The sequence below is a fragment of the Musa acuminata genome, chromosome BXJ1-6 (assembly GCF_036884655.1).
Source record: "Musa acuminata AAA Group cultivar baxijiao chromosome BXJ1-6, Cavendish_Baxijiao_AAA, whole genome shotgun sequence".
NCBI lineage: Eukaryota > Viridiplantae > Streptophyta > Magnoliopsida > Zingiberales > Musaceae > Musa > Musa acuminata.
The window spans coordinates 43,565,211-43,591,033 of record NC_088332.1 but is presented as its reverse complement, the minus strand read 5'-3'; the positions used below and the strand labels follow the sequence as shown (position 1 = coordinate 43,591,033).

The 25,823-nt window shown below is 34.5% G+C and overlaps 1 protein-coding gene across 1 annotated transcript; it reads left to right on the top strand.

The window, feature by feature from the left end:
* The first annotated feature begins 6 nt into the window (after positions 1 to 6).
* LOC135586387 (probable LRR receptor-like serine/threonine-protein kinase At1g06840) lies at positions 7 to 25,472 on the top strand. The gene is made up of 21 exons (XM_065189209.1): positions 7 to 392; positions 3,696 to 3,844; positions 5,527 to 5,677; positions 6,599 to 6,670; positions 6,806 to 6,877; positions 8,925 to 9,068; positions 9,147 to 9,218; positions 9,356 to 9,427; positions 10,000 to 10,074; positions 11,806 to 11,874; positions 11,944 to 12,012; positions 12,141 to 12,212; positions 12,391 to 12,477; positions 12,561 to 12,629; positions 14,140 to 14,624; positions 15,654 to 15,809; positions 18,260 to 18,543; positions 19,939 to 19,990; positions 22,073 to 22,323; positions 24,275 to 24,409; positions 24,849 to 25,472. Exons 2-21 carry the CDS (start codon positions 3,745 to 3,747, stop codon positions 25,191 to 25,193), a joined length of 2,832 nt encoding a protein of 943 aa, XP_065045281.1. The 5' UTR covers positions 7 to 392; positions 3,696 to 3,744; the 3' UTR covers positions 25,194 to 25,472.
* Positions 25,473 to 25,823: the final 351 nt, after the last annotated feature.

Below are 25,823 nucleotides of genomic sequence, written 5' to 3'. Positions count from 1 at the left end.
ATTTTGGTCGATCTCTTCGCTTGCGCTCGTTTCCTCGCCCTCCCCCTCTCCCTCTCCCTCTCCCTCTTTTGCTGTCTCCGATCGCCGGTCCTTATTATATTCCCTTGTGCCTTTAGGTTTTGGACTCACTGCCCTGCGGCAGTGAAGTCAACCTCACGCCATCGCGAAAGAGTTAAGTAGAGAGGAGGATGTTACCATCGGACCTTTTCCTCGGTCCTCCTCCTCCTCTTCGACTCGGTCAGAAGACGAATCCCGCAAATCCCCACTCTTTCTGTCATTCTTTACTGCCTGTCGCGTCACTCCGCGGCACCCATGTTTTCTTGGCGCTCGGGTTGTCTCTCTGGCTTCGTGGTGAATGCTGCGATCTCCCCGCTGTGCGGCCTGGCCTCGTTGTAAGTGATTGGCGCTTCTTGAATCTCTTTTTTATTCTTCTTCTTAGTTTTATGGGTTTAAGGGTTCTGATTGCCGATTCCTGGTAGACGAAGGGTAATATGAAGAATTTATCGCATTTGGTTTCTTTTATGGCTTTTAGAGTTCGGTGTGGACTGTGGTGGTTTCTTCGTTAATTTTGCGATCTTGGGGCCGTTTGGCCTGAGATTGTAGCTTTGGATTTCTTGAACTATGGATTCGAAGTCTTAGCTTAATTCTCGTATCTAGTTAAGTTTCTGTGTTTTACCGGGTTTCTTGGTAAGGGATTGTAATGGGAGGACGCTATTGTTCGTCTGGCTAATTGAGTTCTGGATTAAAAATTTTCTTCGTCATGGTTTTATTGGCTTTGATTGTTGATTTGTGGTAGTTGAGGAGTCATCTAAAGAAAAAGTCTTGTGTTTATGTATATCTCTGTCTTTCTTGGGTTTCTTGATGGGGCCTTGAGCTCTGGATTATTTTCTTTTGCTCCTTTTAATGTGGTTTTCATGGGTTTTATTTGTGGTACCAGAGGAGTGATTCAAAGTCATAACGTGCTCTTTTTGAAGAATTTCTTGCTCTAGTTTTTTCCGGGTTTCTTTATAGTGTCTAGCTCGGGAGGATACCACTGTTCAAGGCTGCTATGGCGTAGAGTTTTTGGTTTCTGGATTTTTTTTTTTTTGTTATTCGTTGTGGTTTTGGTGGTTGATTTGCGAAAGGCGAGGAATGATTATAGTCATACATAACATGCTTCCCATAATAACTTTTTGCATTTAGGTTTGTTTCTTGGGTTTCTCGGTTTCTTTTGGTAGGGTCTGGATCGGGAGGATGTCGCCGTTCAAGTTGAATTTGGCATGGAGCCTTAGATTCTGGTTTATTGTTTTGTGGTTTTGATTGTTAAACTTTGATAGGTTCAGAGTGATCTGAAGTCATAACATGCTTTGTCTGAGAACTTATTTGTATATACAAATATTTCCAGGACTTTTGTGGTTTTCTGTAGGGTTTGGATTGGGAAGGACGCCACTGTTTATGGTTGCTATAACTTGGGAGTTTTTGAGTTCTGTTTTTGTTTTTGTTGTGGTTTTGGTTGTTGATTTGTGATGCTTGAGGAGTGATTTGAAGAAATAACATGCTTTCTCTGAAGATTTTCTTGCATTTATATTTGTTTTTCCATGTTTTTGCCATTGTTAAAGGTTGCATTGATGAAGTTTGTGAGATAAAATGAATTGCCCTTTTCTTCATTACTAAAATAAGTAATGATTTGCTGCTACGAACATGTGGATATATAGGTAGGGCCCACAATATGAAGTATTTGCTTTGAGTTATTTGGTGGAATTTGTGTGATCTGTATGAGTTTCTGTGGTTTGTCTCTCTGATTACTGCATGTGGGTGGTTGTTTGGAAATAAGAGGAGCAACTCGTTGCTGCATAATTATTGATTAGTATTGTAAATAGTTATTTGAATTAGATGATGCAAATTTAACTCTGGAAGTGATTACTAAAATAAATAGTTTCCTGTAGAAATCATGAGTATACCAGGAATTGATGTTGACTGATCCAATTTTTTTCATGAAATCGGGTGTACGAAGGGAATTAATCTGAATTAGCTGGAAATTGGCTGTATCATTAATTTTCCTGCCAATTTTGATTTCGGTGATCCTAGGAAGAAGAGAGAAGTGGAGAGGAGAGAAGCATAGTAGGAGGGCTTGCCTTCTATGTTGCTGTACCCTTTGCCGGTTGCATCGGGATCGATGCCACCTCTCCTCTATGGCCACCACCAAATTTGCATGGATGGAAACCTAGATGAGAAGAGGAAGTTGTCCTACCTTCCAAAAAAGAAAGCTTTGGAAGAACTTTTTCTAAATATAATATATAATATATAACTTATAATATATGTGTTATGTGTGATATATGCTAAAATAAAGTACATAAATGCATAGTGCCTTGGTGGAAATTTTAATTATGCCTAAAAATAGGGCTTATATAAGTTTAGGTTAATGTTCCTATATTAAAAAGTTATATATATATATATATATATATATATATATGTATATATATATATACTCATACATATACATACACATACACATACACATACAAGTATATATATATGTATATATATATATATATATATATATATATATATATATATATATATATATATATATATATATATGTATGTGTGTATATATGTGTGTATATATATATATATGTATGTATGTATGTATACAGATACATACATATATGTATATATATATATGTATGTATATGTATACATATACATATACATATACACACACACACACACACACACACACACACACACACACACACACACACACACACTAAAAGTAGTTATATTTTATGTAATTTTAAGTTTAATTTGAAAATTTACATTAAAAGTCATTCTCAATTACAACGACTCCTTAATTTACCAATATGACACACCCTGTATAATGATAAAGTTTCTTAACATTGCCAATGGTCTCTAAAACACCGCATTCTGTTCACTGTTGGCACTTACATCTAGAGGTGCAATCAGGGACAGTTCTCAAGAGGATGATGATCCAGATCATTATCTAGCTTTGAGTGTTAAAATTTACACAGGCTGCTAATTGGTCTTGACGTCTTGTTGGAAGTCATTGATGACTTGTCTTGATTATGGTTTTCCTTCTGTTATATGAAGTCTTGACTATGGTTTAATACAAGTCCAGTGTGTAGATATCTTATGTTGTAACATGTTGAAGTCTTGAAGCGGTACGACATCCATCTTCTTCTACCCTTTGAAGGAAACATCAATTAGTTATTAAAACCCTCTTGCTCTTCCCTTTGCTATAAACATCAAATAGTTTTAAATACCCATAGTACATTTTAAGTAAAAGGACATACCTATTGCATGAGGCTCCCGCTAATATGAGGTTTGGTGAGAGTCAATGGACCTTACCTCCAAAATATATTTAGAGATGTTATTTCCATGACTTGATTCCTAGGAGTAACCTTATTGTTGTACCAAGATCCACCCTCTGCATACTATATTTGAAGTAGATTGTAAATATTAACATCTTGTTACAAATTGTTTTTATGCACTGTTTGCATCAATTTAATTAATCGTAGTCCTAATTTTTACTGTTAATAGTGTTTTAATCAATTACACTTTATGCTGTGAGTTTCAAAATTTTATTTTTTGGCCTTCTTGTCCTATTGACTTGTTCAGTAAAGTGGAGTGTACTCGAATAAAAGATGTAGCTTAGTATCTGCCAGACTAATTTGCAACATCTTTACATATTGCAGATGAACCTGATTTCTGGGGAATTCAAAACTTCTTCTAGGAAGCATTAAGATGTCTACCACTAAATATTTCTTCTTTGTGGCTGCCTTGGCTGCTTTATCTTTTAAGTTTCTGCAACTTACAGGAGCACAACTCACTGATCCATCAGAAGGTGAATCCATGTCCTGGTGATTCAAAGATGCGTGTATAATCTTATTATTATGAATGTCATTTTTAATACTTCATTAATTGATTATGTCAGTGCAATAACTATTTTTTTTTCGGGTGCAATAACTCGGTTAGAAAGGCTATTTTTTTCTTATAATTGTAAAATAGTCGTGCTGGATTGGTATGTTGAAAATTGAAACATTCTCTATGAAAGAATTTTTATATCTTGAACGATGATTACAGATTTGGGTATCAGACTGATACAAGTTTGGTCCATACCGACATATCGAGGCACGATATGCCGTTATGTACCACGGTACTAAGAGTTCCATGTTCTTGACTTTGTTTTGGGGGATTGAATTGAAGAATTTGAAAATAATTTTTTTCTTTTTTCTTGAAAGCCTTAAAGTTATTATTTGCAGAATATCAATACCTATACTAAATTTAAGTAATAGTTTTTAATTGTTCTTAAATACAAATTTGGTTTGTGTATACAGGCATGATTAATTTATATCAGTTTGCCATTGGAAAATTAAGTTGAATTGGTCAATGTTATCAACAAACTTCCAGCACAGTAGAGCCTGTAAACTAACTAGCATGAATAATTATGCATGGTACTTAATTGACGTTCCTCACAATTGTAGAAGTGACACTCTTGTTGAAGATGGAAACCTTGATTTGCCACATGACCAACGTGTGTTTGGGGTTCATGAAGAGTGCTCCCTGATTTACTTCTGCTTGCTAGTTCAAAGAAATTTGATTCCTCGTTAGATTTTGTTGGTTTGGGTTTAGGCTTCTAGCTTGTTCTTATGAGATATTGCTTACTGAACTAGGATTCTAACCTCAAAAGTTGGTTGTGGATCTTCTACCATAGTTACCTAAAGTTTGTTTTTTTTTTTCCTTCTGTGATAAGATTTAAGAATATAAATCAGATCAAGTCTCATCTACAGGCTTAAGCTTTTAGACACAATGACATTGATCATAAATTTATGATATCAAGTGGAAGGTCCTGTGTTAAAAATTATCCAACTCACACTTAAAATGTATATCTCCGAACAATTCACCAACCATCATTGATATAGGGAACATAGGAGATTCATAACTATATTTATAAACTGTCAAAGTGTTGAAAACTAAGGTAATTTTTATTTGAGCTTCAGCATTTATTTTGTATATATCTGAGTTATCTATAACAAATTGTAAATATATCTTCAGTAATTCCTTGCTATTTGTTTAATATAATGGTCCTTATATTTCTATATTTAAGAAATCAGTATTATACATTTAATAGGACTTGTCTCGTATGCATCTAATTTTTTGTTGATATTTCTTGATTATGACACAACAGTATATTTTATATCATTTTATATAATTATTATAATTCTTATTATTATCTTTTGTTTTACCTATTGTGCATATCTTTAACTTTTAGCTAGTACTTTAGGATCATGGATCATGTGGAACTGCTGTGCTGAAAGCCCATAATGTCATCATTGTTTGTTTAAAATTTAAATTGAAAGTATTTCCTAGTGATTTATACAACAACGAAAATTATTTCAAGAATTAAATATATTTAATTATATTATCCATGTGCACATTATCTTAGAGTAATTTGATTGTAGATTAAGAGTTGCTTGTACTTGCCTAGAATATAATTTGATTTACTTGTTTTATCTTGATCTGCAGTTAATGCTTTGAAGGCTATTAGGAGTCGTTTGATTGATCCTCTGGGCAAACTAAACAATTGGGAAGTTGGAGATCCTTGCACATCAAATTGGACAGGGGTGATATGTTATAATTTGACATTAAGCGATGGATATCTACATGTCATAGAGTTGTATGACCAAGGATTGTTCTTTGTTCTTTTATTGAGTTTTTTATTCCAAGTACAAATGACTATGTTTGGCATGAAATATTAGTTATGATAAGCTTTGAGTGTAATTTTGTTGTGAGATCTATTTTGCATATGGTATTATAGATTTTCTTTATATTAAATCTGCAAGTGAAAAGCAAGTACTCTGTTACTTATAATGCATTTCACTGCACCAAGTTGTTAGCAGGAGTTGCTCAGTGATAAGTTGATTATTCAATCCATCTTCATTCTACCAGCTGTCCATGGTTAAATGTTGAGACAGAATTGTAACAGTTCTCGCAAATGCTTATTTTCATATTTCAAGAATAGGTTGATCCATCTATGTGCACTTTATTTATGGTATCTATAGAAGAAATTGGAAAAAAGGTGCACTGTCTCGGCGAATTACTTCTGAATAAATTTAGAAATCATATGTAAGAACCATAGCACTTTGTGGCTTATTGGTAAATCCACTTTGATTCCCTGTCAACCAATAATGTGAGACCATCAACATGGTTGAAGCTAAATTGTTTAGGGTCCAAGCAAAACATGGTTTCCTTTCTTCCACTACATTAGTAATGAAATGTAGCATGGCGGTGTGATTGCATTAGTGGCAATACCATGATAGAGGATATAAAAAGGAAATTATGAAAAGGATCTGTATTTAGAAACAAATTTCTTTTTAAAACCATTGTAAATTTGTAATACAGTGGACTAGTGCATTGGTATCAACCATTAATTTTATGGCATGCTTATTAAAAGAACCCTTAAAATTTGATGATATATGAACTTTGTCATCTGGTTATGATATATATATATATATATATATATATATATATATGTTTCAGATCTAAATAAGATGGATTTGAACATTCACACCTGTGAGCTGATTTGTTCTTCTTACAGGCAGCTTTTTAGAAGAAATTTATCTGGAACTTTAGCTCCTGAGCTTGGCCGCCTTTCACGTATGACGATATTGTGAGTCAACAAGATATCTTTTTCACATGAAGTTTTTTCAGTATGTGCTTTAGATTTTGCACTGTAATGGTGCGTTGTTTCCGAAATGTTTCTTTTGATAAGCACCAACTAAATCTTTTGTATATACTTCTGAAGGGACTTTATGTGGAACAACATAAATGGCAGTATCCCCAAGGAGATAGGCAACATTACTTCTTTGAAACTCTTGTAAGTCATGTAGTATGAACAAAACTCTGATTAGATCTATGAAACATTTGTGAGTTCTTAATTATTTTCTCCTATGAATAGATGCTTTCTATATTTCCTGCCTTTTTGAATTTGTTCATGAAATTATTATATGCTAAGCATGTTGTTATGACTGGTTTCGTCAGGTTAGCGTGACTGATCGAGGTTATCTTAGTTTTGTGATTACACCTGTAGCTGTATATTTTTTTGGTGGTTCAAATAAAATTTTAATTTACGTTATAAAAATACATTCATTATTTAGAGATTTTCTTTTGATGAATCTAATCGAATAATTTAATGAGAAACAAGATAAATTTCGTAGAGTTAGTCAAGTTGTTGAATGACAAACCAAGAATGGATGTAACACATATCTGCAAGACATTTCTGCTAGACATTCTCATCTACAAAATCCAGTATCATTCTAGAAGTTGTATTTACTAATTAGATTTTAGTAATTTTTGCTTGAATCAGGGATGTAATGTTGCTCACCACCGTTATGGTTATGTATTGGGACATGGACTGCCTGATTTGCCAATTTAACTGTGGATGCATATTTTTGATGAGGATTGAATTATCGGATCAGATTTTGAAAAAGTATTGACTGGAATAATGTTTTTTCTGTTCCACTGGCATGGACATAACCTAAGAATGATCAGCATATGCTCAAGCGGGGTTTGTGAGAGTAGAGAAAGGTTTCATTTAGGCCATCAGATCTAGTCATCGACTGTGGTCTTTTAGTCGGCTGGTTTGGAATACTACAAGTTGGCGAGGTTATAATTCAAATAGATTGCTAGTAAACTGACTTCTTGAGGTAGTGAGGCTCAATTGAAAAATCCTACTCATGAACTTTTGTATCCAGTAATTTGCCAACATGACCCTAATACTTAAGTTCAACTCAAGGCCTCGTGGACAGGTTGGTACCGTTGGTTGCCTCGGTATTTTTCAACATGGGACCATATTCTAGAGTTAATTAGGTACAATTAGTCTTGAAATCATCTAAAGGTGAACCATCTTTTGTGTGCATCAACGAAAGGAAAAAATCACCTAAGGTGGTCTTCTATATGTTCAGCATAGTCATGCACCAGGAAGGACTCAATCACTTAAAGACACAATGGTGAGGAAAGAAAGAGGAAGAATAAATAGATTTATTAAGGAGAGTAATAGAGGATATGGAATAAATAGATATAATGGCTGAAATGGATCCGCGGAGCTGATACACATATTTGGTACCCACATATTCTTAGCAACACTGACTTAAATAGTTCTGTTATGTGTTTATTCTTACTGATGCTAATGCAAATTTTAGATGTGTTAGTACATAGTTATCACCTGAGTATCTTGGACCAGAGCTTGAATTTGTTGATAAGAACATCTACTGCTTTATTCTTATGCATCTAGTGGTAATGGAGCATATACCATTATGTAGTTCTGTATTTCAAATGAACTGTTAGTGCATCAATGGCCAAGCTATACATTAACAGCTCATGCATAGTATACTGGTCATGTATAAGAAATGAAATTCCTTAGGAGAAGTAGAGCATATATTTATAATTCGGTCTTTCATGCCGTTTAAATGTTCCATAGGCAATTATTGATTCAGGTTGCCATCTAGAGTTGACTGAAGAAACAAACTGAATCCTTGGGTCCATGTATCATCCTACTCACCAAGTTGCATTAATTTGCAAGTATGTGCTGTTTGGAAACTTTGGTTATACTTAAGGTCTAAGCAAAGATGCAGTTTTCCTTGTGAACCTGATGATTAGTATGACTAATTTGTAAAAATATGTTGATAATGTTTCATCATTTTTATATAATGGTCATTTTTGTTTGGAGTTGAAGCAAATCTCTCTATCTTCTTTTTAGACCTTTATACATAACTTTTATACTATCATAAGCATCTTTCATTAATCACGTTTAACTATTAATTCTGGCGTTACATTTCAAAATGCCATCTCCACAAATCGAACATATATGTCACCTTTTTAATAATCTATACAATAAATTTTCACATGTTGTTATGTTCTTGCAGGCTCTTGAATGGTAACCGACTATCTGGTTCTTTACCTGAAGAGATCGGTTACCTCCCAAACTTAGACAGAATACAAATTGATCAAAACCATATATCAGGAGAAATTCCAAAATCATTTGCAAACTTGAACAAAACAAAGCATTTGTGAGTAGGCTTCGATGTCCTCCATTTAGTTGGCTTTATATTATTTTCATATATTTTCTTGGAATCTTTTTTCCTTAGCCACATGAACAACAACTCAATAAGCGGACAGATTCCAGCAGAATTGGCCAGATTACCAAAACTTGTGCATTTGTAAGTTACGTTGGTTTTTTCCTTCTCATCTTACCATCTGTTAGACACTTCTACAGCAATTTCCGTATTGAAGTGGACCTAGATCTTTTTTCAATGACTGTGAACTTTTTTTTTATCATTAACGAACTGTACTGCAGTTTGCTGGACAACAACAACCTCACTGGACATCTTCCTCCAGAATTTTCCAGCCTTCCTGAATTGTTAATCCTGTAGGTATCAATACTATATTTGTATTAAATGGACATGCCAAAATTATAATTGCATAGTGTTTTTCTCTTTATGCACTTGTTTCTTGAGACAAAGCCATGATCTTCCTTTGTTGCAATATGATTCTGCAAAGTTAAATAACTCCACACCATCACAGATGGAAGGTAAAGTTTCTTTTCCCCTTTCTTATCTAAGTTCAGTTGGCTGTGATATCTGCATTTAAATAACATTAAAAAGAGAACATCCTAGATGGATTGGCATAAAAATGAGATGGTGTAGAATGAATAATTTAACATTCTTTATTTTCACGCATCTCATTTGATGAATCTTTCCGACTGTATATATACCTTGTTGAATTGTCGTGTCGACTTCTTAGGCATGTTTTGGTAACTGAATACTTTTTGCAAATCTTGAATTGATCACTTGTCTGTAGTTGGAACTCATCACAAACTATTGATAGTCACATAAATCTCGCCAAATGTTTATTTATAACCTTTCTCAATTTTATTTTTGTAGATTTGACACCTTTGGATGTGAATTATCTATCAAGTAATTTTTTTCTTTTATGTCTCAGTCAACTGGACAATAATAACTTCAATGGGACATCAATTCCAGATTCTTATGTCAACATGTCTAAACTGTTAAAGTTGTAAGTGCATTTTCTTCTTATTTGCAAGCTTTTGAGGAACTTTTTGTACATAGCTTTAATACAAAATGGTTGGTTCTGATGGCTCTACAACATTTCATGAATGGTTATTGTAGAAAGTAGAAACTAAATAACATCTTGTCCTGAATCTTAGTAAGCTCTTCTTGCTGTTGGAAAAAGCCATTTAACTGAAAACTAACTTGGTTTTAATTGCATTTTGATAGGCTTATATAAGTCAAATGTGACAAATTCTCATTTACAATTTATATTTTTACCTAAAGGCACATAATCAACTCGGTTCTCCTTTTTTCCTTTATGTGAAATAGAAGTAATTGCTGCTGTTTTTGAAGCTAATTGGTGAAATGCCTGCTCTTAAAAAAGCGATGCAAGTTATTGCTTAGGGATATAGTTGTATTTGCTTTAAGTGTTTTCTCACAAATTTTAGAACATATTTTATTTTGAAAATGTAGTACCATCCTTCCCTATATTTTGTTGACAATAAGAAAATCCAGTTCTATACTATTCTTTTTTCTTGGGAACTATAAAGTTCCTCTGAAAATGTATCATGCTATATAGCCTGGCACACACCCAAAAAATGTGATAAACACCTCTATATTTGTGGGGATTCACGCTGTTAGAGTGCAGGTACTCACCTGCGTTATGCAGTTATCTGTCCAACCAAAAGCAACTGATCAACATACGTAATCATCTGCTGTAAACACAGGAGCCAAAGAGGGCCTGTGTAACAGCTAAAATTGAAAGGAAAAACATGTAAAGAGAGTAATAGCCAAGGAACTAAATTTCTGAATGACATTGTGGGAGAGGCTTAATGTGCAAGTTTAGTGTCAGTATGGGAGGAGATTACAATAATTCTATGACAGGCTGGTCTAGGAGCTCCAACAAACTAAGTTTCCAATTCGCACAGTGCTTTCGAGGAACCAAAGTCTATCAACAGTGCTGCTTTTATCAGAAGAGTTATATTCAATTGGTTTTTCAATGTAAAGTCTATATGCAGTGTAAACAAGGAACAAATATTTCTTTGCATTGAAGTTTTAAAGTATTCAAATCCAGGAGCTAGCATCGCACTAAAAATTAGACATGAAATGGTGAAAGTAGCCTCTTGTTTATTAATCTAGAAAAGTTGTCCCTCATGACATCTCCAATAGCAGTATTGGTATCAATTCTTTATGATAACAATCTTATTATCACGTGATCCTTGGTCATGTGAACAAAATTCAGTTTGCCAAAGATTATCCTCCTTAACATCTTGTTTTTGTTTCCATAAGAATTATTTTTTATACTTTCAGTTTCTCTTGTGACCAACTTATTTAAACTCATACATTCGATGGCTCTTAGTTTGAATAGAAATATTGCTCTTGACAGAGCACAATGATGGCAAACAGTCAATGTAGCTGATCTGAAATAGTTGGGATCGTACGGTTTGTTGTAGTTGTTGACTTGTTGTATCACTCGTTCATTGACATTGTAGTTTTTGTTGCCTGGCTGTTATATTCATAGTAAATTTTATTGAAAACGCTTGATGCATGATTAACTAATAAATTCTATGCCAGCTCAATATGGTTTTTACTTTTTACAGTGTTTGTATATTTTAGGTTCTACATAATAGGGCATGCACATTGTTGTTGTTTTATTTTGTTGCTTCTAGTTGGATTGTTATAATTTGTCAAGCTCTTGTTGCATATGAACTTATGTAGATTTATTATGGTTTACCAGGAGTCTTAGGAACTGTAGCTTGCAAGGACCTGTTCCTGATTTCAGTCAAATACCTCAACTTGGATATTTGTAAGATTTTGTGTTTAAGTTGGTGTCCATCTGCTGCCGATGAAATCTAACAAACTTGCTATTTTGCAGAGATCTTAGCGGGAATAATTTGACTGGAAATATACCATCTAACAGGCTTTCCAATAATATAACTAACATGTATGGGGAATTCTTTCCTTGAATAAAAAATGTAGCTTAAGGTTTATAGTGTCTTGTTATGAACTCTTCTTTTGATCTGTTTGTCATGAGAACAGTCTCCTATATCTGATATGTTGGAATGAATGCAGTGATTTGTCAAACAACCATCTTAGTGGAACCATTCCTTCAAACTTCTCAGGCCTTCCTAATCTTCAAAAACTGTAAGAGTCATAGTCCTTGTCACATATATGGTTGTAGTTACTGGATTTTCTTTCATGATTTCATTTAGTTGCTATGTTCCTAATCACCGGTTTAAGATCTTGCAAAGTCAGAGCTGCAAGTTAGCGACACGCTGTGCTTTAACAAACACTATATTATCCATTTTGTTCCATTTTGCAGGTTGCTTGAGAATAATAATCTAAGTGGTTCTGTTCCATCCAACATTTGGCAAAACATGAATTTTACAGGAAACAAAAGTCTAATCTTGTAAGATATTATTAAAAGGTAGATGATTGTTCTATGTTGATAATTTTTTATTTTATCTGAAGCTTCCTGCTTTAATTTTGCAGGGATTTTCGGTTTAATAATCTCACAAATCTGTCGGATACTCTTAACCCTCCTGCAAATGTCACTATCTTGTAGGTTTTTATTTTGTGCTTTATTCCTAATCTTTTGTCATTTGAATAATAGTTACAAATAAGACAGCTGATTTACCTTTTCATCATATATATTTATTTCTAATTTTTGCACAATTTACTTTTTCATCATATATTTGTTTTGCATGTTGAACATAGTGTCCCATAATTTGTAATAATACGCTAAGGCATTTGAACAGATGAACTATACAGTGATGATGTTTTATCTGATCCCCAATCATTTTCTTTAATTATTGTCAAACTGAATAGTGAAGCTCCGTGTTCTTTATAATGTCTAAAATCTCAGTGTTGCAACCCAGATATGAAACCTGTCAACTTGTCTGCAAAAAGAGCACTTGGATACTGCACTGTGGTTATAATATTTACATACTAAGATCATATGTGAATTAATTGAGAATATTACAATCTTGCTCAAGTTTTTGTCAATTTTGTTAAGATTCACATATATCATAGATTCACCACCTAGTTTGCATTATGTGGGACATCTGATGCTACATTGATGGTATCACTATGCGATGCTCTCTTTCGTTGTCTCACTGGCAGCTCTTCCCATTTGGATTGACAATTTATAAATCTCTGGTCTTAGGTCTGCATTATACCATATTTGTCATGATATGGACTCGATGGGAGTTGGATTTCCAAAGTGCCCTTTAGGAATGTTTAGTTATTGTGTATATTTCATCGTAACTCATATACCATTAATGAGGGTATCAAAAATTGAATTTCTGAACTAAAACTCCAAACTACTTCATGGTTTGGTTGAAATGATGAATTTTTGAAGCAAAAATCTTGAACAACTCTGTGGTTTGATTGATTCTCAATCAAATATGGTTGAGTTGAGTAACCTTTTATTAACATAATGAACTTTTGTGTTATTATAAACATGTACTTTGAACAAGTGAAAATGCCCAAACTTTTTGAATGTCTTGTGTGATATGATTTGCTTGAAGTACATGGGATACATTTATGGCCAATCAACCTGGATGGTGCACTACTGCATCGAGCATCAATTTTTGGTGACTGTTTTTTCTTGGAATATTTTCCTGTTATTTTCATTTTGCTTGAGACTCATACTAGGACCATAATCTCATGTCACCATATGTGCTTTGAACTTTTGGTGCATTTGATCAATCATGAAGTTTGGAATAACTTAAACAATATTTTGTTAATGCGGATGCCCTGTTCACATCTTCCAAATACATCTGTTTATTAGCCTTAGTCCTTCAGGCACATGGACACAAAGAAGTGTATTACCAACACAATTATTTTAAGACATTTTTATGCTGTAGCATTACTTCAATTTGTAGCTCATCTGGTTCATTCATAAATTTTGTAAAAAGAATGGCAAGAGTGTTGAACCTTGATTTTTTTTAAGTCTTTGTATGTGTTATTTTTGGTAATTTTAATTCATGAGGATTTTGAAAATTAAGCTAATTCTTTTTTAAAAAAAATATTTTTAACAATTTTAATTTTCTTGTCACATTATATTCAGGTTAACCGGGAATCCTGTATGTGAAAATGCTAATCAACTCCAGATTGATCGGTTCTGTCAGGTTCAGAGTGTACAGATGAATGATACTGCAACAAATACAGGAAAAATCTGTACATGTCCTATGGGTTATGAATATAATCCGTTATCTCCTCTTCCATGTTTCTGTGCCTATACACTTAATGTTGAATATCGGCTAAAGAGTCCAGGGTTCTCATATTTCCAACCATACTATTATGATTTTGAGCATTACTTAACAAATGGCCTTCGCTTGTTTCTATCTCAACTAAACATTATCTCCTTTGTTTGGGAAGAAGGTCCAAGGTTAAAGATGGAACTGAGATTATTTCCTACAGATAGTACAATATTCAATTCAAGTGAGGTTCTGCGAATCAGAAACATGTTCACTGGGTGGGAGATACCGGATTCTGATATTTTTGGACCTTATGAACTTCTTGACTTTGAGCTGGGACACTATGGAAACAATGGTATATCATGTGCACCACATTATTTACCATATATGTAATACTGTTAAGAACAGAATATATATTTTCTTTATGATATTTTTTTAACCGCACCATAATGTTCTGTTTATCTTCTCTAATCTTTGGTTGTTGTCTATTTTGGAATGAATGTGTTTTGTTTGAAAAATAACTTTGTAATCCAGGAACATTTGTTATCCTCCTTTTGCATTGGCAACTGTGATGTGTTTTGTTTGAAAAATAACTTTGTAGTGCAAGCAACATTTGTTATCCTCTCTCTCTTTGCATGGGCAATTGTTATCAGTGATGGTACCTTTTTTTAATCCATGCATATGTTTAGTGTTAATAGAGTTCATCAACCTCGTTGGCAGACACATTTATCTAGAACCTGTGGAGGACCTTGAAATTCAGTTTGCACATGAAAGCTGTAAAAATGTGGAAACAAAAGTTCTTTCAACAATTATAAAATACTCTTTCTTTACCAACAACTGCATCTAAAAAGATGCAAATTATTGTTTGAGAGTATATTCCACTTTCCTTCTCTGTATTGTGACAACAGATGGTATCGGGTTTTGAACACAATGATGGTATCAACAGATGCAAATTAGTCAGGATTTTAATTTCTAAGGATCAGCTTTTGAACACAATAATTTTTAATGTTCTCAACTGTGATTATTTCTCGATGCAGCAATTCTGAGTGTTTCTTAAATAATCACCCCAGGGTTTCGACTGAAGGTTAATTAACTGGACTAATCAACATTTTTGCTTACTTTCACTTTGAAAAGATGAAAAAAACATTTTCTCATTAAATATTTTTCTACATTTGCTGAATTGAATTTTATCAACCTATTCAATCTAACCTACCTTGTGGGAGTTTGTTTTCCAAAAGTTATTTGTGTGTTTGCAGATAACCTTCAAACTTCAAAGCTTTCACAAAAGCAACAATTTTGTATTCACATACATGTTCAAATTTGTGCTGGCTATTTTTTAATTCAGTATCTTAGTAGTGACTGTCAATTGACTTGTCTGCTGCAGAGCTTTTAAATCCTTCATCATCCAAGTTAAGCACGGGTGCCGTGGTTGGCATTATTTTAGGGGCAGTTGCTGTTGCTGCTATTTTATCCGCGGTTGTTACAATTCTTATAATGAGAAGGCATTCTAAAAGTCAGATGGTTTCCAAAAAACGCCTGTGTAAGTCCTTGAACCATTGTAAGAATTGTATAGTAGGTAAATTTCTGTGGTTAATGATTTTATCAATTGAGTGGGAAAATGACAGTGTGTCTTATTATCTTACCCAAGGTTCGCAATTTTGGTTTGTACTAGCGTACCGAGGCGTATCGACGATAGCCTGGGCGTACCAAGCGATATGTCTAAAATAGTTGAAAACACTAATATATATTATATTAGTGTTTTTAGCTATTTCGGCTATTGTAGCTAAAATAGCTAAAAGGTCGGTAATGGTTGAAATCGACCGTTATCGTCGGGTACAGGTCGGTAACGATCGAAATCGATCGGTACCGCCCAGTATAGATTGGTAATGGTCGAAATTTTGATTATTACTGCCCGATAGGGCAATACGGGGCCAAAAATTTGGTACCGCCTGGTAGGGGGCAGTTCTCATGTCGACGAGAGGCTCTCAGACCTTACACAAACTAGAAGATCTACCTTCATTTTTTAAGATGGCCTTTTTTGAACATGGGATATGCTTTATCTTCTTGGTCGCTCTTATGTGATATTTTGAAATAATCTAATATGCTCAATCCTATGGTGGTCGTTTAAATCTTTTTCATGCTTTATATGAAGTAATTAAATATATTGATGATGCATTACATTAACTGAAAATTCTTTTTATGAGATAGTTAAATTAATACTCTTTTTGGAACTTCTCAGTATGATTATCATGAAATTGATTGTGTAAATATATCAAGTGATAAAGTTCTCAGAAAAAATTTATATCTTTTTTTTTAGGCAATAAATTTGTTATAACTATTACCATTGACGTATTAGATAATCAATGTTGATGTGGTTTAATTTAATCTAATGCCAAACATGATGCATCCATGCAAAATAGTTGGATTAGAACTTTTTCTTTCTTCTTTTCTTTTTTACATTAGTTAACGTAACAAAATTGGATTTGCAACTCTCAGTTTCATTCTATCCTATTACCCTTTAAAATTTAGAATCCTTGCAACAATTTTCATGCGTTAATTGCTTCCAAATATTTTTTTTCAATGAAAAATTGCTTCCAAATGTGCCTTATGATCAATTTATTGTAAACACAACTGTTAATGAGCATCACTAAGTTTTTTTATTGTTTGCTAAAATAGTACTTCATGAGGTGCTAGTTAATTTTAGCGTCCCACTTCTTTTAATCATTATTGGATGATATTAAGGGCATTTAACTTCTTTGTGACGCTTGGTCACAACGTACCCATAAACCATGGTTATATTCTCTAAGCTAACTCCAATTGTTATGGGGCTAATTTTGCAAGAGTCCTAGATTTTAGAGGGTAGCAAGACAATTGGACACTTAGGTTAGGCAAATCCACATCTCATGATTGTATCAAGGTGTAGATTTTAAATACTTTTTCTTTCTTCCTTTCATTTTTGTTGAAGAACTATAAACACAGGTCATTTCTAGTTTATGCAAGGAGTCACCATTTGTGGAGATTATATGAGATTCTTTTTCCTTGGACGATTGTGGTGTAAAAAAACAAACTTCTATTATTTTGTTGTGAGGTTTTATGTCACGACCCGAGCCTGATGGACTAACTGACCTATCAATTTCGTTTGGCTCAAACCACTAGTAAAAATGCTTAAGTTGAAGTTGATAGTAGTACACTCATCATACCTCTATAAGTCAATCTTAATATTTTTCACTTTCGATGTGGGACTAATTGGGGTATTACAATTTTTTCCACTCAAGGGTCTAACGTCCTCGTTAAGGCCCAGCATAGCCCAAATAAAATCCTAGCATGTTACACACGAGGCGTAGCCCAATGGTGGTTTCATGTCGTGACGAGTCTTCTGACTCCATCTACGGGTAGCCCTTTCTTACTCGAGCCCCTTCATCATGCCCAAATACTAGGTTGACTCTGATACCAAATGTTATGACTCGGGCCTGATGGACTAACTTATCTATCAATTTTGTTTGGCTCAAGCCATTGGCCAAAATGCTTAAACTGAATTTGATAGTAGTACACTCATCAGATCTTTATAAGTCAATCTTAATCTTGCCCACTTTCGATGTGGAACTAATCGGGGTGTTATATTTTGAGTCTCCATGTTTAATGAAGATATAAGTTATGTGCTTGAAAATTGAAAACAAATTATAGTTGACTTTGTTTTCTTCACATAAATAATTCATATTGTTTATATGGTAATTTCATATTATGTAGGTTATGTACCAATATAATGATTCTTCAGACACTTTACATATTATTCATTTACAAATTTTTTGGGTATTGTTGAAAATGGTTACACTCTTGAACTTTTAATGATATATCATGACCTCTACAATTCCTTATCTGTAGTTGTTTGAGCCATTATGAATTCCATGTGACCTGTTTACTAACTCGAAGCAATTCATTCTGCAATTTAAATTATATTATTGTGAATTTTTTTATTGTTCATATTAACAGCATCAAAGATTCCAATTAAAATTGATGGAGTAAAGGACTTTACTTATGAAGAAATGGAACTGGCAACACACAAATTCAGCAGTTCTACTCAAGTTGGACAAGGAGGATATGGAAAAGTTTACAGAGGCATTTTAGCTGATGGAACAATTGTGGCTGTAAAACGTGCACAACAAGATTCTTTGCAGGGCTCAAAAGAATTCTTCACGGAGATAGAATTATTGTCAAGGTTGCATCATCGAAATCTCGTATCTTTGGTTGGTTACTGTGATGAAGAAGATGAACAGGTTTGAACTTGCAGATAGAGCAATTTTGATGTGAACATGGTCTCTAGATGACTTCTTATATCATGGACTTGTTAGAATAGTTTGGACTTTAAGTTGTATGGTTATGACCCATTGATGCTTTTCTTATCTCCTGTTTTATGTCATCATGAATCACAAGCTGGCTGCCTACAACTAAATGAAAATCTCATATACACTTAAGAATATTATGTTCTTATTATGTAATGTAAGGTAGGATGCTGAGAAGTGGTAATGTTTGATTTCATTCATTTGCTTAGAACTCCTCTTGGAAAAAGATGGTTTATTGTTTTTTGCTTTGCATTTTCTTTATCTGTTTAAGAGGTTTTTCTAGTCAATCTAAGCAGAATTAGAAAATTTGTGACTCAAATTAACTACCGGCATGCCTAATTATCAAGTTCGATCTGTAAAAGACCATTGTGCTTGAAGCATTACAAACACAATTATGAGAAATGACCTCGGAAGAAAATGTTCTCTAGTAAATTTTGCATAGACTTGTTAGTACTTAGGATGCAAGGTATATTATGTTAGTATGCATGCCATAATGCATTTCTGAACTGATTGATTGTCATGTATGGGTCAGAATGTACCATGAGAGAAAGGTATGGGTCAGAATGTACGTTGATATCCTTTTGAAATCAAGGAATGATATTTCGGATGCCAGACCCATACAGATTGATGGCCAGACTGCTATGGGTTTAATCTGATCAACACACGATATACTAGTATGTATCATGATACCGTTTTTGCTCGGGGAGAGATGAGGTGGGAAAGAAAGAAGGAAAAAGAAGAAGAAATAAGAAGGGAGGAGGAGTGGCCGATATGTTGAACTGGTCTGATCGAACCGGAATCAACGAACCAACTTCAATTAGGCTCGACCCAAATCCGATTTGGCTCAGGTGCGTGCCTGGGCCATGCCCAGTTGAAGGCACCTGCCTGGACCACTTACTGCCCAATTGAAGGCACCTGCTAGAATCAATTAGCCTGGCCTTGCCCAGACGAGGCGAATGAGATTTTTATTTTTTTATTTTTTCTGTTCTAGGTTGTATTAGGAACATCCTTATTATCTGGCTCCAAGGCTCATTTGGACTTGCCTGAAAACCTGAAGGCCGAGTTTTTGGTAGAATTTTCTACCTTATTGATTGCAAATTTAGCTCATGCAACTAATTGTCTTTACTTTATGCACTCTGGAAAAGATTAGATGAAACAGGAAATAACAAGCATTACTACATGCACAATATAAAATCCTGTAACGTGCAAATTTACTTGTTTGCCATTTGGATGTTGTACTGTATATATTTGCATCTTGTCGAATACTTACATTTTCTACCAGTAATGTATATACCTTGTGGTAAATCTACAATTGTCTTTGTCTTGCAGATGCTAGTATATGAATTCATGCCTAATGGTACACTACGCGATCACCTTTCTGGTCAGTAATAGTTCTGATTTCATTTAGCTATTAGCAGTGACATTAATTGCAAGACATGTTCCTTTCTGTAACATGACCGCAAAGGAGACTAAAGCATTTGATGCGACAAAGTATGCATACACCTCATTCAAGTTTAACCTCAAATAAATAGGATTAAAGACATAATTTGGTACTTGGTTGTTTAGATTTTTTGATTGTTTTGTTTATGTTGTGTTTCTTTTTTATGGGCCTTATTACCGGTAGATTGAAATCATCTTCTACAAGAAAAATATGATGATGTTTGGTGTTTGTTTTAGTGTCTTTTAATTTTTCTGTAACTTACATTTTTTCTGCGTGTCTGTGGTTGCATAGTGGGCTTTTGCTTTATAAGTTTTGGCCTTAGCATGAGTGTAAGTTTGGCATTTTGCCTTTGTTCACATTGCATTGCATGCCATTTCTAGGCCCACATAGTATGTTGATGCATTAAAACCTTATTTTTGTGTCATTCGCACACCTTGGCATGCAAAATATGGCCACATGTTGGTAACATGAGCAACAGGATATGTAGCACATATGCTATGGAACTTTATTTACTAACAGGAAGCACTTATGTCCAAGGTTTGAAATATCGTATCATACCGTCGTTTCGACATTCGCTCGGTGCGGTACGATATTTCAAACCTTCGACATATATATATATATAATTCGGTGATGTCGCCGAAGCGACGTCGCCTCTCTCTTCCCCCTCTTCCCCAGGCCGGGGTGACGTCGTCAAGGCGATGTCGCCTCGTTTATATATATATACCATCCGATAACGGGCGGTCCGTGTACCGGTCAGCTGACGGACTGGTATGTACCGCCCGGTACGAACAGTATTGTTCGAAACTGTATACCTTGCTTATGTCACATGCTGGTGCTGTCACAATGATATTGTGGTGATTTTAAAGGACAGGCAGCATTTGATCTGTCTTCACTGGTAGGAGGCCAGCAAAGTCATTGCCATCAGACAAATTCCAACAATTTTTAATCTGTTGAGCAACATGTTTAGTTATTATCGGTTACCACATCACTAACTGGAGTAACAACTCAAATAACCCTTCAAAATTAAATGTGTACAAAACTCATGAGGGAGACAAATATTTGAATATTGATTTGTGTCTTTATCATCCCCCTTTCTATTGATCTTTTCAGTTGACTTGAAACAACACATCTAGAATTTAGATTTTTTTTAATATTTGTATTTATCTTTTTCTTTGTTTGTTTTAGCCTTTTGTAATAGATAAATTCTTTGGCGTCAAAACTCCATGATCCAAACTCCAAAATATGGTCTACACAATGGGTTGGTTTACCAGCGTGGTATATGCTGACTGGCACAAGCCAGCGTGATTTCATGCTAGCTAACAAGAATGCTGCCCACACCGACACAGCATATGTATGTCCTCAGCAAAGTGCAAGTCTGTGTCAACATTATCTCAGCCAACACTTCTGAGTATGGGACTGACATCTAAATCCATGATTGTCAGTTCTAAATTGAAATAATTATAATTGCTAAAGACCCAAGGCTAATATGGATGAAATGAAAAATCAGAAAAGAATTGGTTACTTTAGAACTTGTTTTTGATAGATCTATCAACATTTTGGATGTTTACCGGGTAATATAAGTTTACAATATTTTGCTTACATCTATGTCCATGTTTAAATAAAGTTTATTAAAAAAAGAAAAATACATGAAACGTTGTACAATATCCACAAGAATCATGAAGGAAATAAAAGATAAAAAGAGATCTGTTCAGTCTGTCATTCGTGTCAGCAAATCAAAAGACTTGTATATCCAGGAAAATAATTTGATATATGCCTGTTGAACTGCGTATCAAACATATGTGTATCCAATGTTGAACTTTAAGATGTACTTCATTTGAAACAGCTGACAACTTATACAGTTGATGATCAACTGCTTACTATTCATGGCCATGTTCATCTTCTATGTCACAACTTGCTCCTTATATATTTAAAATGTTATTGATTTCTTTGCTGTTGTTATGTGTCATGACTCTTTTCCAGTAGGTTTGTTGAGATCTTATTGTTGAATTTGTAATGTAACAGCTAGATCCAAAGAACCTCTAAACTTTCCTACGAGGTTGCGCATTGCTCTAGGTGCTGCCAGGGGCATACTCTATTTACATACTGAAGCTGATCCTCCTATATTTCATCGAGATATAAAAGCCAGCAACATCTTACTGGACTCCAGGTTTACTGCTAAAGTTGCTGATTTTGGACTTTCCCGCCTTGCACCAGTTCCAGAGTCTGAAGGTACTGCACCTGGTCATGTGTCAACTGTGGTGAAGGGCACACCGGTGAGTCCTGCTCGATTCAAATAATTTCTCCTGTATGAGCTTCTTTTACAACCTATATATTAATTGGCTTTTGATAGGGAAGTGGTCATGCAGAGTTGCAGACTGCCATCTAAACTTTGATATTAGGAGTAAACCTAACTATTTGAGCATCCATTTTGTAACTAAGCAGAATCTGTATTAAACATGGTACATTTTGATGTTTGGATCACGTGCCTAGTATCTGAAATCTAGTAATGCCTGTCAAATGATAGTATGTGGGACCACGTTTGTCCAATGAGAATTGTATTGCTTTAGAAAGTATTCAAATGATAGTCTGAGAGATTCTGTTTGTCCAATGAGGATTGTTTTGCTTTGAAAAGTGCTCAAATGATAGTCTGAGAGACTTTGTTTGTCCAGTGTTTGCTGTGAAAAGTACTAACAGCTTCGTAAGGTTATATTTAAGCCACACTCTCGTGAAATCCGGTCATAGGAAATATTCTTAAACCTAAGTTGCTTGACGATATCAAGTATCATATCTCAACTAAATTGTTATATTAATTTTATGATGGTGGCCTGCTTAACTTTATTTGAGTGCAAAGTTCTAAAGCTGAGACAACCTTTGATGGCTTCCTATGATACCGAAGATTAATACTGGTGCCCAGAACATTCAAGTCAATATTTTATTGGTGTAGAAAGAGGATAATGGCTTGTTCTATTAACTATGGTCATCCTAATGTATACCTTTATCTCTCAACTTTCAATCTCTCGTGGTCTCATCCATTTTTTTTTACTTTATTGGATTGAAGAATTTCTTGAGGATGTCATTTAGTTGACCAATCTTGGTGATACTTTTCATGGATCAACTTAGTATAATAAACTTGTCAATCAATTTTAGGGATTTAAGTGCCCAATATACTTTGCTATCATAAACTTCTGAATCCTTTGAACAGCTGAACCTGTTTTCCACCATAATTTCATGTTAATGAAAATGAACTTGCCCGGTGAAGTTCTGAAGCAGAAAGTTACTATCAGCATTTGATTGCAACAAAGACATGAGAATCTGCAATATGTTAAAGGTTGGTCAGTTGCTATGATAACTGGTCAATTGAAATTGATGCAATCAATTGAAGTCAGCATAGAGCTTGGATAAACAATTTTAATTTGATTGTCAAAATTGGTAAAGTATGCATGTTTAGGGGGATACTAATGCAATTTAGGGGAGTGTTAATTGAGATTAATACATGAGAATGACCCATTTATGGGAACTTGTAAGACAGTTGTCAGACTGTTAATGCCTATAGATTTAAGTGTTGGGCGATTAAGAACAAATATATATAAAAATATTGTATTGTTGAGATGAATGTGGAGTTAATAAGAAACAGAAGAGAGTAATTTTTTTGTAAACATTTAGATAATTTAGATAGAGAATAAAATAAGAGAATCAGATGACATGTGCTGAGGAGGTTTATGGATGTTGTAGTTAGAAGAGTTGAGACAATTAGTGTTAATGATAAAATAAAAAGTAATGAGAGACCTAATCTGATTAGAAATTATAAATAAATATTTAAACTCTCTTGATCCATCTAGTCGACCTCAAATATTTGGGCCATTACAGCTTGTCATTGTTGTTGGATTGGTTAGAATAATTTGGGTCACATCAACATGATGGACATCAAGAGGCCTATTTGGGCTAAATATTACACTTGTAATTGTGGTTAAAGTCAAAATTATTGTATGCAGTATCTCTAAATTGAGAAATGGCTTGAAAGGTGATGCATGAAGGGATGAGGCATAGCATTGCCTGACATTGTTCTCTAAGAAAAATGGATTGCTTTTTGAGATGATTTAATATTAGTGCTATAAATAGTTATGCTACAACGAATCTTCTACAATCTCTTGGGCATATAAGCCCAATTCAATTGCTCTCCTGCCATCGATATTTTCTTTCACAAAAATGCACCTTTTCTTGCAGGGTTATCTTGATCCGGAATATTTTTTGACTCATAAGCTGACTGATAAAAGTGACGTATATAGTCTTGGAGTTGTGCTTTTAGAGATATTGACGGGGATGCAACCTATTTCTCATGGAAAAAACATAGTCCGAGAGGTGAGCACCTTACTGCGTGTCTTTATGCCATTCTCATGAATCTTTGCTTTTTTTGTGAAGACATTATTCATTATGATATATTTGCTGGTTATTACCCATATATTTTCTGTGGGTCTGAGCCTGTCAAACCAATATTAATAGCTAGTTTTCCCATGACTGGGTATGTTACTATATACTTATTTGTAATTTGATTGGAAAGCATACTGGAATTCTCTCCCTTTTGTGTTTGTAATTTGATTATGATTGGAAATAATATTGGAAACCAATATTATCTGTATTCATTATGATTGGAAAGCATAGTAGAATTTACCAGCCCCATTCGCTTGATTAGAAATAGTTTCCAGCTATTTAAATAAAATTTGTCAATTAATCATGCATTTTATTTTGAGGTAATGATGAACAAATGTTGTTTTTTTGTGTCCTTGTTTTCCTTGACCAGGTGACCATGGCATGTCAGTCCAGTATGGTGTTCTCAATCATTGATAACCGTATGGGCTCCTATCCATCTGAGTGCATCGAGAAGTTTGTCTCATTGGCACTTAGATGTTGTCTGGATGAGACAGATGCAAGACCTTCAATGACAGAGGTAGTCAGGGAGCTTGAGACCATATGGCGAATGACACCTGAAGCTGATACCACAGCATCAGAATCCACAGCCACAGATTCCGGTATGAAGGCGACACCCCCATCATCATCCTCAGACTCTAGGAACCCCTATGTGTCATCTGATGTCTCAGGCAGTAACCTTCTTAGTGGTGCCATGCCTACGATTATCCCACGCTGATAGCATATATTTATTGTTAAAGATCAGACATTGTTGGTGTTGTCCTTTTCTCTCCCTCTCGGGCGGTGGTCTTCATTGTGCCTTGGGTCCAGTATTTTGTGTCTAAATAAGTATGTCATTTGCTTCGGCAAACAACTGAAAATTTGCACATTTTAGAACTTGTGTGTGGAAATTATTTGTTTTTGGTTTGGTCATGCTGTGTATAATAAGTAATGTTTATTTTCCTTTTGTGAGGAAACACAAAAGTTTACTTAATGGCGTACAATGGCATTGACTGCATTCTTCATCTTATCCCAGGGATACAATATCAGAAAATTCTTGGTTTTTTAGCTGGTGTCTCACCATGTATCATTAATAGTGGTAATTTTTCATTCTATTATCTCACCATGTATCTAATGCTAGTTAGAAGCCAGATGGATTTTTATGTAGTTGATATTTTATTTGAAACAACGTTATTCTCATTAATGTATGGTGGTACCGCTTTTCGGATGGCTTTGGTAGGAACGGTATATTCTCATCAACCTCGTCGTTCCATGTTTTCTTGATAATTATGAGCATTATTTCACCGTGGTATCCATCTCTTGGCTTCGGTATGTTACTCTTCTTCATTCATCAAGTAAAAGGGTTCTC